This window comes from Pinus tabuliformis, chromosome 3_1 (genome assembly GCF_031772625.1).
Source record: "Pinus tabuliformis cultivar Carrire ecotype Pingquan chromosome 3_1, CPIR1, whole genome shotgun sequence".
NCBI lineage: Eukaryota > Viridiplantae > Streptophyta > Pinopsida > Pinales > Pinaceae > Pinus > Pinus tabuliformis.
In genome coordinates this window covers 258,832,773-258,853,639 of record NC_142301.1, presented here as the reverse complement: position 1 = coordinate 258,853,639, position 20,867 = coordinate 258,832,773, and the positions used below count along the sequence as shown (strand labels likewise).

The 20,867-nt window shown below is 41.5% G+C and overlaps 1 protein-coding gene across 10 annotated transcripts in view; it reads left to right on the top strand.

Moving 5' to 3' along the window:
* LOC149186784 (UDP-glycosyltransferase TURAN-like) overlaps positions 1-20,867 on the top strand; it is a 317,893-nt gene that overhangs the window by 156,433 nt on the left and 140,593 nt on the right. For 6 of the 10 annotated variants that reach the window (XR_016255716.1, XR_016255715.1, XM_089411126.1 and 3 more), the window contains 3 exons: positions 15,745-15,828; positions 16,041-16,096; positions 16,205-16,339. Coding sequence is in view for 8 of the 10 variants with exons in the window: in XM_089411126.1 (XP_089267252.1) it covers positions 15,745-15,828; positions 16,041-16,096; positions 16,205-16,339 (275 nt within the window). In the remaining 2 variants the exon portion in view is untranslated. The remainder of the gene's footprint in view (positions 1-15,744; positions 15,829-16,040; positions 16,097-16,204; positions 16,340-20,867) is intronic. The other 4 variants (XM_089411130.1, XM_089411128.1, XM_089411127.1 and 1 more) reach the window with 1 other exon arrangement.

The window sequence follows — 20,867 nt, the reverse complement described above, 5'->3', positions numbered from 1 at the left end:
TTCTCCCCCTGTAGCCAGTGCAGCGATCACAATTGCCGAGTCACCCAGAATGATTGGGTTCTGAACTTGCATCTGCTTCATAATGCTTGTGCCTAAAAGGAGGCTGTAAGCCTCTGCCATGTTATTTGACATTTGACCCAGGCCCCATTCATAGGTTATGAGAGTTTTGCCATACTGATCTTTTATAATTCCCCCTGCCCCTGCTTTCCCCGGATTGTTTTTTGAGGCTCCATCAAACTGGAGAGTGGTTCTCTTTTGCTCATGAATCCATTGGTTTATGTCTTCCTTGGTGCCCCTAAGTTTCCAATTGTTCCCCCTCTTGCCAGCTGTGGAAGGGGGTTGCTTATTTTTGTCATAACTTAGGCAGAATTTATTGAACCAGTCTTCCTCATCTTTCTGCCAGCTGGATCGATCCGGTTGAGAGACAGAGTTGGCGCTTATTATCTCGGAGACAAGGCCCATAGTTTTTGCCAAGGTGCGAGCTGGGTTTGGCTTCTAGTTGTTGAAGATGCAATTATTCCTGGTGAGCCAAATTTGCCAGCTGAGCGTTGAGGGTATACATTTCCACAAGCGGGTGATGATGGCCTTGTTTTTCTTAGAATAAGGGTAACATTTCTCCCAGTTTTTGTGTAGAGTAGAAAGCTGGTCGAAGGTCTCTCTTATTTTCAATGGACTGATAAGCTGATTCCAGCAGCTTTGGGCATAAGGGCAGTCTAAAAAGAGGTGTTGGCTGCTTTCCTCCTCAGCACGGCAGAGACAGCAGATTGAGGGACCATGAATACCTCTTTTTTTGAGATTCTCGGCCGTGAGGATCTTGCCTTTGAGAAGAGTCCAGTTGAAGAATTTGACCTTTGGAAGGCATTCTGATTTCCACACCGCTGTACAAAGATTCCAGTTACCTAGAGCAGAGCTTGCCTGAAGAAGTTTGTACCCATCTTTTACAGTGAAGTTTCCTCCGCTAGGGTCCCATATGAACCTGTCGCAAGCCTCTTTGTTTATGGGAGCTGATCCTGAAAGGGAGATCTTAAGGTCTGCCCATTGATCCCTGAGGTTATTTGGGAGAGGTAGATCCTTCCAAGCAAGCCAACTATTTTGATCCCATAGGGAGATGTCATAAAGAGAGTTCAAGTTTTTTGCTTCCATCCAAGTTTTCAAGGTGCTGAACTGCTGAAGAAGATTTCTTGGCTTTGCTCCCATAATTCTGTCCGTCCATATATTTATTTCTTTTCCATTGCCCGACGATTTTGAAATGTGATTTCTGAATTGAGGGAGGACTTTTTTGATGAGTTTCCAGACTGGAGTGCAAGGTCTTTCTACGATTACTTCAGAGAGGACATTAGAGTTCGGCCCATTGAGGTATTTCCTCTTCATAGCCTCCACCCACCAGGAGCCTTTTCCTATGAGCATTCTCCAGATCAGTTTAAATCCCATTGCTTTGTTAGAGAGACTTGGAATTTTGATGGCTAGGCCCCCTTTTTCGAAGGGGAGGGTAACTTGATCCCATCTGACTAGGCTGAATTTTTTCGAGTCTTGCTTCCCTCCCTGCCAGAGGAAACTTCTCATAATTAACTCCATGTGCTTATGGGCACTAGCGGGGGCCAAAGTTACTGCATATTGATATATGGGGAGAGCGGAGAGGAGAGCCTTAATGAGAGTAGTTCTACCTGCCAAATTTAGCCAGGACAGCCCCCAACTTTGGAGTAGTCCTCTCATTTTTTCTATATGCTTAACCCAAATTTCAGACTTGACTATTTCTTTTGCTAAGGGCAGACCCAGATAGGAGAAGTGACTCCAATTCCTTTGAACTGGGATGTCCATGATCAAGGAGATTCTTTGCATGATTTGAAGAGGGACATTCCAAGTGTATATTTTACATTTTTTGTTGTTTAGCCTTCCCCCTGATGCTGCCAGGAAGGAGTCCAGAGTTTTCTTGAATCTTTTTGCCATTAAGCTTGAGGCTCCCCCAATTAAAAGGGTGTCATCCGCAAAGAGCGAATGATTAATTTCTTTTATCCCTCTCTCTATGCTGATCCCTGTGATCTCCTTTTGCTTGCGGAGTTTTTCCAGATGAATGCTCAAGGTTTCAGCCATAATGATATATAAGAAGGGAGAGAGGGGGCAGCCTTGCCTCAGTCCCCTAGTGCTTCTAAAGTAGCTGCTGGGTCTACCATTTATGAGGGGGGCAGTCCAAGGGTTTGAGATGCACTCCATGGTGATGCTTATGAATTTGTTGGAGATCCCGAATTTCCTGAGGACGTCTGCCAGGAAGTGATGGTCGACCCTGTCAAAGGCGTTTGCCATGTCCAATTTTATAATCATACCTCTTTCTTTTCTGTTGATGCTACTGTGAATTGCTTCTTGGATCAATATGACGTTGTCCGTTATTTGTCTATGGGGGACAAATCCGCCTTGATTCTCTGATATAAGGTAGGGAAGAAGCTTTTTTAGCCTGTTAGCCAGAATTTTAGTAACTATCTTGTATGAGACGTTGCAAAGAGAAATAGGTCTAAAACGGTCAAAGGAGAGGGGATTGAGGTCCTTGGGGATGAGAGCAAGGTGGGAGGATTTAGTGTTTTCCCCCATCTTGAATTTTTTAAAGACATTTTTTACCATCCTGACATAATCTTTTTTTATTGTGTCCCAGTGATTCCTGTAGAAGGCGACAGTGAAACCGTCGGGTCCCGGAGCCTTATCCGGTTGCATGCTGAAGGTCGCCAACCTTATCTCCTCCTCTGAAACATCCTGATCCAGGTCTCTATTTTGCAGTTCAGAAATTTTACTCTCGACTGGTCTGAGAAAATCCGTGCTGTTCGAAGTCTGAGGGACTGCTGATAATAGGGATTTGAAGTGGCTGTGCGCTGCCTCTTTAATTTCCTCTTGTTCGCTGATTTCTTTCCCCTCTGCCATGATTTTATCGATTTGATTTCCGGCTCGTCTGATCTTTATGTTGTTGTGAAAGAAGGAGGTGTTTTTGTCTCCAGCTCTGAGCCAAAGACACCTCGATTTCTGTCTTTGTTCTTCTTCCTCCACTCTATTATGCCTGTAGAGTTCCCTGAACATTTCGTTTTCCTGGGCTTGGTCTTCCTTTGTGAGTTGGTTATCCTCTTTCTCCTGATTCCACTGTTCCATTTGCCTGTGAAGTTCTGTTCTTTTTTTATTTTCCATTGCTGTGTTCGCTTTGGCCCACTGTTTTATTACTGCTCTTAAGGATTTTAATTTTGTTTCCCAAATGTAGTGGGGCGAACCAATGACTTCCTTCGCCCACTGATCTTTGATGAGTTTTCGAAAGTCATCCTTAGAGTCCCAAGATTTATTGTATTTGAAGGGAAGGGGCCCAAGATTTCTTCCCTTGTCAAGGATCAGGACCACGGGCTTATGATCTGAGGCTGAGGCGTGGACAATTTTGTTTTTGACTGAGGAGAAGCCTGAAACAATTCTTTCATGAATTAAAATTCTGTCCAATCTCTCTTTGATATTGTGAATACCAACTCTCTTGTTGCTCCACGTGAATTTGCCGTTATAAGGGGGAATATCAATGAGGTTATGGGTTTGTATTATCGCTTCCAGTGAGTCTCTTGAGGGGTCAGCGAGGAAGTTCCCACCTATTTTTTCCTCAATGTTCCTTATTAGGTTCAGATCTCCACCCATAAAAATGTTCCTATCTTGAGAGGACTGCAATTCTGAGTTTATAGATTCCCAGCAGAGAGCTTTATCCCTGTAGTGATTCGGGGCGTAGATGTTATAGATGGTGAATTCTTCTTTTGAGACTCTATTTTTAAGATCTGTTCTTACCCACCAGTTGCAAGATTTTTGGTTGGTGAGGCCCCATTTGCTCTTGTTCCAAAGAGTTCCTATTCCTCCTGAGGCACCTACTGCATCTATAGCTGTACCTGTGAAATTTTTGTATCTTTTGGTGAGGTTCTGAAAGTCTTGCTCAGATATTTTGGTCTCCTGGATGAGAAAGAGATCTGGCTGCTCTTGGTTGATTAAATCCCGGACTGCATTTGATTTTAGGGAGGAGCCCAACCCCCTGCAATTCCAAGAGACCAATATCATTATTTACTGATTTTTGGATGAGCCCCGCTCCTCTCCTTTGTCTTTTCCCCACTTCCTTTTTGTTTGTCCAGGAATGAGTCCATCGGCTGCTGAGTTCCAGTGGCCATTTCTTTTGCTGCTGTTTCATCTCTAATTTCTTTGTTTGACTTCCTGCCTGCTTTTCTCGGAGGATCAGAAGTGAGACTTGCTTCTTTCATTTTGTTTCTAGTGAGGATACGTTCTATAGTTGGAGGGGGAGAGGACGGAGGCAGCGAGGGAGAGGGGATGACTGCGAGGGCAGTGGCTCGGGGAGAGGGAGGGGGTGATAGGGGTTCTTCGACTGACAGGGATTCAAAAGGGTTGGAGGATGAGGGGAAGGGCTGGGTTGAGCTAGAAGGGGGAGGAGGAGGGGCAGCTTGGGGTTCCGGAGGAGGCTTGGAACTTGGACCTTGCAGGGGGTTTGATTTCTTCTTTTTTACTTGCTCCCATGAGCCTTCAGAGGTTTCAGCATTTTCATTAGACTCATTTATTTTTAACTTACTACATCTATTTGCAAAATGTCCATATTCGTGACATACCTTGCATTTGAAAGGTAGTTGCTCGTAGTCTAGCTGTTGGATGTGTGTCCATTGATCTACTTTGATCTTGATGGCTTCCGGCAGGCCTTTCCCTAGGTCGACTTCAACGCAGATCCTCGCACAAGCGTGCATATTCTCCTTTGGTTCGCATCTATCAATGTATTTTCCAACCGCGTTCCCAATAGCCTTTACTGATTCATCTCCCCAGCAGTGGAGAGGGAGGTGAGGCAGACGGACCCAAACCGGGACTGCATTTGGGATGTCCATTTCCGGATCAAAATCGGGAGACCATCTGTTCAGATAGAGGCCTCTTGAATCCATGAAGTAGGGGCCATTTCTAAAAATGAGGTTCCGGTCCTCTTTTGTTTCGAAAAGAAAAGTATAGAAGCCCCTTCCACAGAATCTGATAGCTATTTTCCCTTGTATTATCGCGTTCCAGTTACGTTCCACCCATTTTTGGACTGCTCTGGGCGAAGGCCAGAGGCCAGTAAACTGGCCAACGAGACCCCTCTCAGCTAAAGCGATTGCAGCCTTCCTCGGGAGACTGGGAGGAAGAGATACTTCAGGGATTTCATCAAGTTTCTTGACAAACTTGGATGCAGATGGACGGATTCTTGATGAGGCGTTCTCAGGGATGAGAGATGCAAAAAGTTTTTCATTGTCTTCAAAGCCTGGGGATGAGGGGTCAGTCCCAGCCATGGCGGCGGAGGAGGGCCAACTCGAAGCCGGCAGAGGATAAAAGCGGAGGCGAAGAAGGAAGGGGCCCCAGAGCTGGGGCCGGGCAGGAGGCCCGAGAGAGACCGCGAAGCAGAGGAAAGGAGCCCAGGAGGGCCTGCAGGGGCAGAGACAAACCCAGCAGCAGAGCTGCCAGGCGGGGCCTGGAGGAGGCGAAGAACCAGTCAGGGGGCGGTCGCGCGGGAGCTCCGATTTGAAATCGCCTCTCTTAACTATTGTCTTTTCTTATCCTCCATCCTCACCCAGTTTTATATTAATACCCATTAATATTTTAATTTTCCTAAGTTTAGACTTAGGAACTCCATTAAAAATATTAATTATTTTAATATCTCTCAGAGCATTAGTTAATCTGTATTCCTTTCAATTAGTATTATTATTAATCTTTCAGAGCATTAGTTAATCTTCAATTATTATCAGTGTTTGTACAATGATAACAGTAAACAAAAGGAACACAAATGCACACAGTTTTTAAGGTGGAAGCCCCCTTCGGGACAAAAACCACCGGAACGCTTTTCTAATAATTCTTTAATATTCAACTCCAATTGAAAAGAAACCTCCAACTTCCTAGAATCTAGAAAAGCATTCTTCTCCAGCTCCCACTGGATGGACGCTCCAACGCCCAAGATTTTTCAGTAGCCAATTGAACGGATGCCCCAACACCCAATGAGCTACAACTCACCCTAGCAATGCCTTGCCACCCTGAAGTTTTCATCGGCTTGAACCTGTTGGTGACTTCATGCATTAGCCTACCACCCTATAGAAGAATAAAAGAAGAATGGATTCCCGTACCAGGGAAAATGATCCACTTTACAATGATATAGAATGATGTAGAAGAAGAAGACACACTAGACCATAACCCCAGCTATGAAACAACCACCTAATGATGATCCTAGACCTCCCGACACTGCCTCTTCAACTCTTGGCAGATAAACACTCGTACAACTTTTACAATGATGCTTTTACAATGACTCTGTACAATGATACTTTTACAATCACTGTATGCAGTGCTGCCCACTTGAAGACTTCATGTGGTGAACTTCTTGCTGCTGTTCTACACCTTGATTGCTGCTCTTGTCATGCTACCCTTTCTCATTATTCAGAACATTAGACTGTGCATTGAGTTTTCTCTTGATGAATATATAATACCTGCAAAAAGTCTTCAAGGAAATACCCATGACATGATAATAGCAAAACTTACCTCATCCTGTAGAGCATATGTTAGTGCTAAACAAAAACAACAAATTAGAATACAAAGAACCTAATGCAATTAAAAGATGAACATGCATATATAGAAGATACTTACCTGGAGCAGCGGAGCTTACCTCTGCTGCATCATTTTGCTGCACCTTGCTCTTTGTTGCCCTAGAAAGTCTGGTCCTTTGCACCCCTTGACATCACTTGATCTAGTTTTTTTTCTTGCCTTCTAGGAGCATGATATTGAATATGATGTATCTCTGTGATTTCAGATCCCCAATATGTGATCTTTGGTCTTGTAGTAGCCCTTTGAGTCTTCTTTCCAATGCCACAGGTTTGACCCGATTTGGATTCTTCAAGGCAAAGTTATGCCCAATCTCTCACAATGACCTAATTATGGACTAGTTCAGTAGAGCGAACTTGTACGACGTGCCACGTGTCACTGTTTCCTCCTTTGGCTTTGAAATTGATACACAAAAAACTATAGTCTGTGCACTATTCGCAACTTACAGAATTCCAATCTGCTTCTCAGAGAGAGAGTTATGACTATTTTTCCAAGGTCACCTCTTTTAGATGAAATTCGGGAGCCTGCAAAAACCATAACTTACACAGATCATATCTCCGAAAATATAGCGAACCAAGATCTGAAATTTGTTCACGACGTTCATCAGGATTTCAGCTCAAATGGGTTTTAATTTCAGCATCTAAGACTTCGCAGAAATGAAGTTATAGCGAAAATGCCACAATCACTACTTTTGGAGGATATATGAGATTTCTTTTTATAGAGTTGAGAGGGGCTTCTATAGAGAATGTTGGAGGGATTTTAGCAGCTTAAAAGATTATTAATTATTGACTATTCAATGACTAAAATCAATGATAAATTCCAAACCACAACCCCATGGGGTTTTAGCTCACTAATTGGGGTTACTAACTTCAATCTTGAATAACTCACAAATCGTGAGGAATTACGAGGAGAGCTATATATCGATAAAAATATATTTTTGAGTAGAGTATTCCTATAATGGTTATGAGACAAGAAACCATGAATGATGATGCCCAATGTGCCATGGAAATTCAGGGCCATCCTTGGTGCTGCTTAGGTTGACATCAATGACAACCTCAGATCATCTTTAGATCAACAGGCAGTAGTACTGGTCACAATTTACTTTTGTTGTAGAGGCCATTTCTAGCCTCCTTGGTTATGTGTTTTTGTTTTGATATTTATATCATCATCATGTATGTATTGGACAGTGCACTGGGTGCCATTTTGATATAATGGATCTATTCATGAGCCTACTTTGATCATATGTTGTCTTCTATTTATATTCTAAAGCTTTGTGTTTGGAAACATGAATGAAAATCTTTAAAACTGTGTTTTTTTAATTAAAAAAAAAATATTTAATGTATTTTTTGCAACGACTGAGTCATTGAAATCGAACTGGCCGAGTCGATGTTGAGTTAGAGTTGGAGTTGACCCTCGGCCGAGTCAGAGTCGAAGTTTTAAAACATTGGTGGGATCCACCAACTCATAATCAACATCATGAAACTTCTTCCAGTTGGTGATTATAGGATTAGCCATAGAACTGCAACCATCCATACAGAATCTCCTCAAGATATCACTTGCATACCTGCCCTGGCCCGCAAAGATGTGCCCATCCTCTTGCCAAATCTCCAACCCCAAAAAGTAGTGCATCAGCTCCATATTAGTCATATCAAACTCCGAAGCAAGATCTCTCTTGCAGTGCTGGATGAGGTTGTCCTCCCCTATAATAAACAAGTCATCCACATACAGTATCAAAATGAGTGGATCGTCACCTACTAGGATAAAGTATAGGTTCAGATCTACATCACTCTTCTGGAAACCCATATGCTGCAAGTAGGTATCTATCCTCTCGTACCATGCCCTTGGTGCCTGCTTCAGTCCATACAAGGCTTTCTTCAGCCTACATACATGAGACTCCCTCCCATGCAACTCAAAGTCCTTAGGTTGCTCAATGTACACTTCCTCTTGTATAACACCAATTTGAAAGGCAGTGTTCACATCCATCCGGTGAATCCTCTAGCCCATCTCAACTATTATAGATATCACTGCTCTAATGGAAGTATAACGAGCAATCGGTGCAAAAGTCTCCTCATAGTCAACTACCTTTACCTGTGAGAACCCTTGCGCCACAAACCAAGCTTTGAACTTCTCAACGCTGCCATTTGCAACATGCATGACCTTGTAGAGCCACCTGGAAGTCACAATTAACTTCCCATCAGAACGTGGCACTACTTCCTAGACATCATTCTTCATGATAGAGGCATACTCATCCACCATGGCATCCCTCCAGATTTTCTATCTAGCGACCTCCTTAAAACTAGCTAGCTCTATCTCCATAACATCTGCCACAAAGCCACCCAACCTCTCTAGTGGTCTACTCTCCCTCACTGAACACTTGGGTCTCCCCATTGCCTTCTGAGCCTCCTTCAGGGTCTCCCGAAGCCATCTTTGCTTCCTCTTCCCTGCAGTAGTCTCTTGTGGTGGTATGGGAAAATCCTCAACCGGTGGTTCTCCTCCTAGCGAGGAAGGCACTGAGATAACTAAGTAGATCTTGAACTTTGAGATACCCTGCCTGATGAACCTGCACCAGGTGAGCCTGTACTAGGCGAAACTGTGCCCTGTGAACCTATCAACCCCGAAGAAGGCAAACCTCTTGATCCAGATGTACCACCTAATGCCCCTGAAACTTGTGGTGTGGCCCCTTGCTGAGGAGCTTGCTGCTCTACCTGATCAACCTCCGGAGACCTCCTCAAGGCCCTCTCCTCCTCAAATATCACATTCCTCCTCAGGACAATCTTCCTCTGTATAGGAAGATATATGCGGTAGGCTCTACTGGTCTCACTGTAGCCCTCTAGAATACCCCTCTCTGCAGTGGGTTCCAACTTCATCCTCTTCTCCTCAGGGACGTGTGACTATGTAAGGCACACAAATATCCTGATGTGCCCAACTTCCGACTTCTTACCCGGTATATATCTCCTCAGGAGTCTTGCTCCTCAAGACTCTATGTGGGCTCCTTTTATGCAAATAAACAATAATGTTACATGCCTTGACCCACAAGATGAAAGGTAAACTCTGATCGTGCAACATGGCTCTAACTGCATCCACAATGGTCTTGTTCTTCGTCTTTGCCACCCCATTCTGCTGAGGGTTATAAGGCACAATGAGCTCTCTCTTGATGCCAACACTCCCACAAAAATTCCTCATCTCCGCAAAAGTGTACCCACCCCCATTGTCTGATCTCAACATCCTGATTTGCCTCCTTGCTTGGTTCTCCACAAGAGTCTTAAACTCATGAAATTGCTGAAAGACCTCATCCTTGGTCTTTAGGAAGTAAATCGAGGTCCTCCAGGAGTGGTCATCAATGAATGTCACATAATTCTCGTATCCACTCAATGACACATGGGACATAGGACCACATACGTCAGAATGAATCAAATCAAGGATACCTGCAACTCTGTTGTCACTGCTCTGGAAATGTGACTTGGTGTACTTTCCCAAAGCACACCCACTGCACATATCATGATGCTCTGTGTTGAAGTCAGGTAACCCTGTAACCATCTCCCTCAACATCCTGAATGCTCCATGGTGGAAGTGGGCCATCCTCCTATGCCAAAACTCACGTAAATCACTGCTACTGGTTTGTGCTACCATAACTCTAAGAGGCTGAAATATGAGTCTATATAATCTCCCACTGCGAGTTCCAATCGCACGAGCAGACTAGATACTGGATCCTCTGGGATATATCAACGCTTGTCCCTTTCGGAACAATACTTCATACCCCCTGTCCTCCAAGCTAGAGACTGATATCAAACTCTTCTTCAACCTTGGAACATAAAGAACATCTGTCACTTTCAGAGGAGGTGATGACTTCCTCTGAAATGAAATTGTCCCCATACCTTTCGCCTTAACTTTAGAGTTGTCGCCAAGAAGAACCTCCAAATCAATGTCATCCTCCAAAAGGCTCGTGAAGTGCTCTATAATTTTGGTCATATGGCAGGATGCTCCACTGTCTATGAACCATGCACGGGAAGAAGTGACACGAGTGGCTAAACTCACCACCAAAGCACACTCTAAATCAAACATAGCCGCAAAATCATCCACATCTGCTGAAGCTGCAACTACCTGTTTCTTCTTACCCTTCTTGTTGGGACATGGAACAACATAGTGAATCATCTTCCCACAAGCAAATCATTTCACTTTGTTCATGTCCTTCTCCATAGCATTCTGCTTCCCCTTCTCCTGCTTTGCTCCACTAGAAGACCCCTTCTTGATCTTCTTTCCCTTTTTTCTCTTTGCAACAATAGCAACGTTCTCCTCTTCACCTCCCCCACCACTCTTGCTGCCACCTCTCGCACTCCTCTTGATCTCCTCCTGGATGAAATCATCCCACATCCTCCTCCAACCAGGAAAGTGCTCTTTGGCCACCAAGCCGTGGGTAAAGCCATCCCACTTCTCGGTGAAGCCATTGAGGCAATCCAAACCATTTGCTCCTCTGGAACCACCTCCCCAACGACAGCTAACTCATCCTTCACCTGTGAGACTCTGGTGAGGAAAGATGTCACACTGTCGGTCTTGGTCATCTTGGTGTTGCGTAGTTTTTGTCTCAACACCATCTTCTTGTTCTCATTAGAATTTTGGTGCAAAGAGACCAAGGACTCCCACATCTGATATGCATATCTCATCCCTGAAACATGAGGCTAAACATGGTCCTTGATGACATCTAGAAGGATCCTCTTTGCCTTAACATTCTTCTTGTTGAACTCCACCAACTGAGCTGGATCAGTGGGTGCTTGCACAACTGCTTCAACAACATCCCACACTTCCACCTCCTCTAGTAAAAGCATAATCCTCTTCTTCCATGGGCCAAATTTTTCAGCCCCCATCAATCTGTTCTCGACTCTCAACCCAGTAGCCATGACCCCACAACCAACAAAATTAAGCAAACCTAGAAGCTAGAATCTTGCTCCCTCTAAACTGCTGAAGTCTTTGGGTTTTTGGCAAAGTTTGAAAGGTATGGTTCACTGTTTGAAGTTTTTAGTAGCTTTTTGCCCTCTTTATCAGCTGTCTGAAATGAAGATTTAAGCCTCAACTTCGCTTTGATACCATGTAGAAAAATCACGATCTGCACTCTTAACCCAATTTACAAGTTTGCATGTGTTGTTTAGGCCCAACCCACATGTTTTGTCATGCTGATATAAATTTCAGTATGCATTATTGCAAATATTCAAAGAATACTTCTATTTTTCACTTTCCTATCAGCTGAAAATTAACACATTTCTTGCAAAGCATTAACACATGTGAGACACTTATTTTTGGTCAAGGTGACCCCGGAAAAAACCCCACAGCCTCTTGGGGAAAACTGGTCTTCAAAGTGGGATTTTATTGCTTGAGAAAATTATTCTAAGTACATAAAATAATCACAGTGCTGATCTCCCTTAACAACTGAAGCATTAAATGCAAATAAAGAAATTTGTGCCCATTGAATTTTTTCATATTTCCACAATTTTTATGCCAAGAAATTTCTGCTGCCAAATCTACCTAAATTTCTGTGCAAAACTCAGCCTCGATTTCTGTGCTGAAGATGCCTCGAAAATTGTGCCTGAAGGTGACTGTTGTGCCTCAAAATCTGTGCTAGATAGTGCCTTGATTTCTGCGCTGTCCCTAACAGTTGCCCCAAAATTCAAGCCTCAAATTTTGGGCCAATCAGCAGCTGAATCTCCTCGAATTTTGTGCCCAGAAACCCTCGAAATTCATGCTGCTATCTCCTAAAAAATCGTGCAACATGCCTTAGAAATTCGTCCCTCGGCCTTGAATTTCATGCTCTCCTATGGCTGCCTTCCTCGATTTTTGTGCTGTTGTAGCTGCGTCCTTCTCCTTGGAATTGGAGCTCTCCTCTAGCTGCAAAATCTCTCCTCCTCCATGAAGTTTTCCTCTCCTCTTCTCCTCATCTCTTTCTCTCAAAGTGTGAAGTGAAGAATGAGCCTCCCTTTTTCCCTTTTGTCTTCTTAGAAAATATTGAATCCCTAAACCTAGGATCCAATGGATGAGATTTAATTTCCAAATTTCAAGATGTGTTGTTGCGATTAACTTCTCAATCGACCCTCATCACACATTGGCCCTGTGAAAATCCCTGAATCTAACACATCAGAAACCCCTACTTCAATTTTTGGTTTACTATCTCCTACTTGTTCTTTACATTAACAAGTTATTTAATTGCATAAACATTGAAGTAAACACAAATGCATTCACTGAAGTAAACAGAAACAATAACACAAGGGACATTGGTATTTTTGGACTATCGTCCCTAGAAAAACCCATTGCGGGAAAACTGTTTCAGTAGATATGAGTGTTTTATTGTTAAGTAGATTCTTGAATACAACTAGGGTGCCGAAATTGGCTCACCCAACAAAGAATGTCCTTGGCAATAGTACCTCTATTCGGAGACAGATTTTCCGGCAAATCAGCAATCGGATGATCAACCCCATAGTGACTCTGATTGTTCCTTGTGCTGGAAAACGAAAGCTGCTCCAAGCACTGCTCTAGAACTGCGTCTAAAGTCCTCTGTGTCAACCTCTACGACTTCTGCATCAGCCTCTACGACCCTTTGCATCCTTTGCGCTACCTCCTTCGGCCTCTGCGTCAACCCTTCTTGGGCCTACGCTGTTTCTCTTGTCACTTCACTGCCTCTCTGCTACGTATTCTTCAGCGTTGGATGAAAATCCCTTGCTGAACTGCCCCTCGTTGCCACTTATCACTAACTCGATTTCCTCAGCAAACCTTGCCCTAGAAAATCGAATTCTTGATCTCTCTTGGTGTGTCTCCAACCGACTCTCAAGCCTCCTCCTATACTTTTCCTGTTGACGCTTCAACGACCAAGATTAAATCCCTAATCAACGGCTAAGATTAGAATTGGCTTGATCCTTGTTACATAGAACTTTCTCACCCATTTTATATTAATACACATTAATATTTTTATTTTCCTAAGTTTAGACTTAGGGACCCATTCAAAATATTAATTAGTTTAATATCTCTTCATCAGGGTGGAATTTCTTCAAACAATTTCTGGGTCTTGGAGATTTCATGTGCCAAAAAATTCCATCCGATGCTACCAAAAATCAACAGGCTCCATTACTTAAAAGTCTCATAGTACCTTTTTCAAGAAGTTTACCTTTTTCTATTTTTCTCATAAAGTGATTTTTCAACTCACTTTAAGATTAGAAAAATACACTGTACTTACACATAAAATCACTTTATAAAGTACAAGTGACTTTAATATTAGAAAAAGTACATGGTACAACACTTTTAAGTTCCTTTTTCCGCCCATGACATTAATTTAATTCATAAATATCACCAAGACAAAAGTTATTAATGTGTCTGCTAGGGTAAAAGGGATAAATGCCTAGTAACACCTCTCCTTGGTACTATTTCCAACATATTTTATAAGGTCAAATGATTGTAGTGGAAAAATGATGGATGCAACATTACAATTGAGATGTTGAAAGACATAATTGAAGAGATTCGTATTTTAAATGTTGTATATGTCATTGCGGATAGAACATTTTTTTGTAGAGTAGCAAGCTTGATGGTTCAAAGCCATTATAAATGTATCTTTATATTCCTTGTCTGCATGCTCATAATAATATATTGAAATACATTGGGAAAATACCTTGGATTATATGGATCATTTTGGATGAAAGAGAGGAACAAATTTTATTTGCAACCACCATGCGTCTTTAGCAATTTAGAGAATGCACACAAGCAAATATTTTCTTGAAACTTGCACACACAAGGTGTGCCACATATTTGATTCCTCTTTATGTGATTGTGATCCATGTGGCCTTAAAATCCACTGCTGTTGTTACTTAGTCAGTTGTATTTCAAGAACCCAGGTCAATGCAAGGGACGGAAATAGAACAATTGGTTCTTAATGATTATTGGTGGGATGAATACAAATATGTTCTCTTTCACATCTCCAACTGTGGAGTTTATCGGGTGTGCAATTTCAGATTTCCCTAGACTTAGGACACTATTGGAGTGTATAGATAACATGGTGGACAAGATAGAGCACATTATTTTTTAGAGAGTGTCTCTTTGGAGGGAACAAATTGAATGCCTTACATGTCTGCATATGCACTTAATCCTAAGTGGGATATGGAGAAACCAGACCCAAATTCACTCATAAATGATGAGGATGTAGAGCAGGGCTTCAAGGATGGCATAACTAACAGTATATCGATGGTGAAGTAATTTTGCTACAAGAACAATTTATTAATTTTCTACATTTTGTAGCCCCATTTTCTCCACTGCTATGAACGAGGACAGGAAGTTTTATGCGTAGAAGAATCCCATTAGATGGTGGATAATGTATGTGGACAAAATCTCAAAGCTTCATTGGCCTGTTGAGCGATTGCTATCTTGGGTCGTGAGTGCCTGAATTGTTATCGGAACGAGTACGCTTAGAGTTTAAGAGGAACAAGGTGACCTATAAGAGAGTGACAAAACTTGTTTATGTGCATAACAGCCATCACCTGTATTCAAGGAAGGCTTCTAAGTATTTACAATAACCTGTAACATGGTGGCGTATGGGTATATAGGATGATTCCCAGATTGATGAGGATGAGGGTACTTTACCCCACATACAGGTTTTGTTTGCATACCACCCTTAGATGACATTGTGAATCGACCTAATGACGATGATGATGAAGATGCATCTAGTGAGGCTCATGCATTTATGCTATAGATAGCATTGAGGCAGGAGATCCAAGTTTATAATATGCTTCAAGTTCAATTTATGCTATAGATAGCCTTCAGGCAGGAGATCCAAGTTTATGATATGCTTCAATCTGTTCTTTGGGTATTTTGTTGTTTTGAACTATGTACTATTTACTTGGGCATTTTCCATTTACTATTTACTAGTTATATCAATATGACGTGTTGCTTGTTTTTTTCTGACATGTCATCATGACTCATTTGAGTGAATTCAGATTTGACATTTGTTTTATTTGGAATTGTAACGTTGTTCAATGTTCAATATTTCATTCAAATTTAAATGCATGGTCACTGAATCATTGATTTTATCATGATGTACTTGTCATTGTGTCATCATTCGACATTCTTGTATCAATTTTTATTCTTTGTTTTTTCTAATTCCTTTGCAAGTCTTTGATCAAATGGATTCGGGGAGACAAGCTACGAACATCATCAAACCTTTGTTGCAATTTGTCACAATAGTGGTCCAAGATGGTATGCTGAGTTGTGTATACAATCTATGTGGACACCAATTAAGGGGGGACTTTAATAGGTCTTTGTCCATCTTGCGGGCATGACTGGGCATGCAATTAAGGAAGCTATTGTTTAAATGAACAATACCACAAAATGTAGCACATATAATTTTTTTTTATGTTGCTTTTGAATTTTCATGTTCCTTTTCATCTAATATGCTGTGGTTTTGACAGGAACGGAACCTCATGCTGCTGTTTTGGAACATCCATCTATTCATCTTCATTTGATGGTAATCTAGTGCAATTTGGCTGTTTTCTTTATTCAAGCTGATATTTCATTAAGCTTTATTTGATGATAAGCCAGAGAAATTGAGTCTGATTTTTAGCTTTTCTTGCAGCAACAACCTATTCCACCTGGCCTGCCACGATTTCTCTATCTTTTAGCACTTCCTTTTAAGACAATAATTCAATTTGCCATTCTACTTTGGTTCATTTGCGTTAAGATACCATCGCCAGATTTTTTCCTCGTACAGGTAAGAATATGATCTTCTGGTATTGCTTTTTCCTTAGTGAATTTATTTTGGTTGGAATTAACAAGCATATAATGAAAATATTTATTTCAACCTTCTTTTGTCCTTGTCTGTTTTCCTCTTAACCCAATTTACCTTTACACTTACAAGAACAAATGGAAAAGCTACAGTTCTTCCTCCGTTCCTTGTTTATCTTTAATTGAAATTATTTTTTTTCTTAAACTTTTCTTTTTTCTTGCTAAACAATGTGATATGCATTATGCCAGAAAGTGTCAATTTTTACATGAAAGATCAACTGGGCATTTCTCCCAGCCATAAATTATGTCATATGATGTTGTTAGAACATGCTACAAATTTTTGCTATAACTGTGTGACCAATTGAGTTCAATATATTTTATACAAAAATGACTCAAAAAGTAAAAGCAGAACATGACCAATTGAGTTCCACCTAAGTTGCACGAAACGGGGAAACGGGTATGAGTTTCCGAAACAGGCACGGGTACGAAACGCGACCTCCCCAAATTTTGGAAACGGGGAAACACAAATATATATATATATATATATATATATATGTGCTATCATAAAGCATACATGATACATTATAATTTGTTACATTTAAACATTGTGATTAAATTTATGTCACATTTACTCATGAATGATCACATAATGAAAATAAAAATATCAGAATATCCAAAAGCAACCTTTATTATATATCCAAATCTCAAAATCAGCCTTTATTATATATTAATATATGAGGCTGCAAGTACAATAAAGACTATAAGGCTGCAAGAACTATAGAGACAAAAGACTAATCCTCATCATCATAATCCTCATCAAAAATAGAAGCAGAACAATGCTCAACAGTGGATGGTGGTGTTGAAGAAGATGATGGGCCAATTCCACTTCTAGTCTGGACCTCAATATTCAGGGCAGCAAGAGAGAGATCCAAATCAGGACTTTCTGCATCCACATCCCATTCTTTAGAAGGACCACTGTTGTATTCTGGACCCCTACGAGATGCAAGGCGAAGGTTGGAGTGCACATAAACAAGATCCTCTGCCTTCTGTGAGCCCAACCTATTGCGCTTCACATAATGAATAAAACCATAAGTGCTCCAATTCCTTTCTGTTGATGAAGAGCTTGCCACTTGTGAAAGAATACGAATGGCAAGGTTTTTCAAATGTACACCATTTGCTCCATGACAAATCCACCACTTAACTGGATTCATGGAGCTTCTCTCCTCCAAAGCTGATATATCTACATAATCATCTATTCCTGTAGTAAAACTTGCAAATTCTTCCTTTACCTCCCTGTGTAGATGTGAAGGAAACATTCTCATAAGGGCTTTTTTCACCCCATTAGCCACCTCTCTATGCTTATGGGGTGCTTTCCTCTTCCCATTGCTTTGAGCAATAAGCTCCTCATCATAAAATTTGGGGTTCAAGGCATGTGCTAAAGTGTGCAATGGAGTGTTGAAATTGTTCCACCTATCAACAATGATTTTCTTGACTAAACCAACAAAATGATCATCAACAAACAAAAGTTGTGGAGACTTTTGCGAAATGATTTCCATAGTTTTCTCAAATCCATGCCATCATACCTAAGAAAGGTTGGTCAATGTCAACACTTCGAAGAAGCTCAAATGCAGGGGTTGTGAACTTTAGCAAGAAATCTACCTTGCTCCACCAATCCTCATCAAGGCACAATCTACGCACCATATATCCCCGCTTTGAATCTGCTTGTCTCCACTCAATCCAAAGTTGACTCACCACCATAGAAACTAATGCATGCTTAACCTCAACAAGGTGGCGCAACATCAGGAAGTTTGAGGCATATCTTGTCTCAGCAACTTTTAACAACTCCAATTTGGAGTACTCTCGAAATATGGCCTGAGATTGGTGGTGGTTGGTGATGAATTTGACAATCTCCCTTGCTTCCCCTGTGATTTCCTTTATCCAGGAAACTTTGTTGTCGATCTCCTCTAAGATCAGATTCAGATTATGGACAATGCATGGTGTCCAAAAGATGTGGTCATACCTCCCCTCAATAATTAAACCTGCAGCTTTGCAAATTGGTGCATTATCCATGATAACTTGCACCACCTTGTTAGGCCCTATTTGTTCAATAGCTTTTATAATAACATCAGCAATGAACTGTGCATCTTTTACCTCTCTTGAGCAGTCTTCCGCCTTGATAAACATTGCTCCTTTGGGGGAAGTGGCAATGATATTTATCAATGGTCTGCGCCTTGTATCTGTCCATCCATCTGAGACTATGGTAACCCCAGAGCTACTCCAGGAAGAACGAATTGGTGATAAAATATCCTCCACAAGCTCCTTCTCATTTTTGAGAAGCTGAGTTCTGACTTTCTCATAGTTGGGCCCCTTGTACCCTTGAGGAGCTTTGTTAATTGCCCTTATCATATCTTGCCAGTAAGGAGAGCGAACAACATTGAATGGGATACCACATGCATAAATGCACCTAGCCACTCTGGAATCAGTTTCTTCTCTCGCTTGCACATTCACCAATTTAGCAATTCTGCTATCCTGAACTAAAGGGGATGCCCCTCTGGTATTTTTGGGTGCTGGTTGTTCATGTTGTTGAGTGGCACCGGCTCTCCTCTTTCTTGCTTCAACTACAATCCTTGGCTCAATGTTAGATGGAGCTTGAGGAGTAGCTTGAGTAAGCTCATCATGCCTTCTCTTAATAACATCCGCCTCATCTTGCTCTCTTTGATATGCCCTCCTTGCCAATGGATCTGCTGTTTTTGTGCAACCCACAACCCCTTGTCCTCCTCCATGCAAAAGATGTGCCTTCACTCTTGGGTAGGAGCCCTTGTACAAATCAATGTTGTTAAAAGCGCGATCGGGATTAAATCGGCGCCGGGAAAAAAGCGGAAAAAATCGGCAAAAGCGGGAAAAAAGCGGAAAAAAGCGTTTGGCACAAAAATATTCATTTTTTATTAAAAAATCGATTTTCATAACTTAAAGCCCGCTGCCCCGCGCCTCGGCGCTTTTTTCAATAAAAATCGCGATTTTTTCGGAAAAAATCGTTATAAAAAAAGCCCGCGATTTTTTGGGATAAAAATCGCGATTTAAGCGGGATAGTGATAAAATCGCGATTTTTTGAAAAAATCGCGATTTTATCGCGATTTTAACAACACTGGTACAAATTATTGAAATGATTACATCGCCATTCCCATGAGCCACCACCTCCACATTTTTGAAGCTTCTGAACATGCCTCCAAAGAGGATAATATTCAGCCCTTGGGTTGGCCCTAGGGCTTGAACTTGCAGCTGCACTTTGGTTGGAAGCCATTGTTGCAAAAATAAATTAAAAAAACAAATCTATAAATAAAAAACGTTTTTCATATTTTTGGCAGCATAAACCCTCAAAAAATTGAAGAAATATTAGGAAAAAACTAAGAAAATGAATGTTGCTTACCCAAATTATTTTTTTGTAGCTGAAGCTACCCCAAAATGCCAGAAAAGACGAGAAATATGGCTGTAGTTGATCCAAGCAACCAAGAATGCCGTAGCGGAAACTTTGCACTCAAAATCTGTTGCTGAAATCTCTTTCTCTTGCTGCTGAAATCTCTTGCTCTTGCTACTGAAATCTCCTTTGCTCACTGTTGAAAACACCCTAGTTGAAACCACTGCTCTCTTCCTCTCTTCTCCTTTGCTAAAATCGTCAGCCTCTAAGAGAAACGACTTGCTCAACTGTGTGATGAGAGAATGAGGCGAAGGTCACTTTTATAACTTGAGAGAGGCATTTAGAAGCAGCTAGAAGCCACTTTAGTCACCCAATTAAATAATAGGAAAAAAAAATTAAGAAAATGTCAAACTGCGTGGGGGAACTTTGCCGTACGGCCCGGAAACTCGTTTCCGGCCGTACTGGCCACGTTTCCTCCTCGAGAAATAGGCCAGTATGGCCGGAAACGAGTTTCCAGGCCGTGTTGTACGAGGTTCCCCGTTTCCGTTTCTTTTCTGTATGGAAACAGACCCTCTGCTCACGTTTCCTGCAACTTAGAGTTCCACATATTTTATACAAAAATGACTCAAAAAGTAAAAGCAGAACAACTTTTTTCTTTCAAAAAATACATCACATTTATATATATTTTGGTGACATCCAGGTCACATGGATTGTGCCTTTGGAAGGTCTTGGTATGAAGATTGCCTTCTATGAAGAGCCCTTTCTCAAGATGAAGATAACCTTATCGTCTAACCTTTATACGCTCTGGATTGAGACAGACCATCAACTCTTATAGCCAAATCACCATCACCTCCCATGGCCAATTCGGGTTTGCTATCCATGCCACCCTACAGCACCAGAAATGGAGAAACATCTCACTTCTAATGCCCCATTAATGTAACACCCCCAATGTGACCCCTTGTGTAATTGTAAATATTGCTACTAGGCTGGTGAGCCAGGTTTTTGTTGGGTCTTTTAGAAAATCAGAGAGGCAGAAACATTTTCTTATTCTTGATAATTACTTGTGATGTTTCTTATTATTACGATTCTTTATATCTTC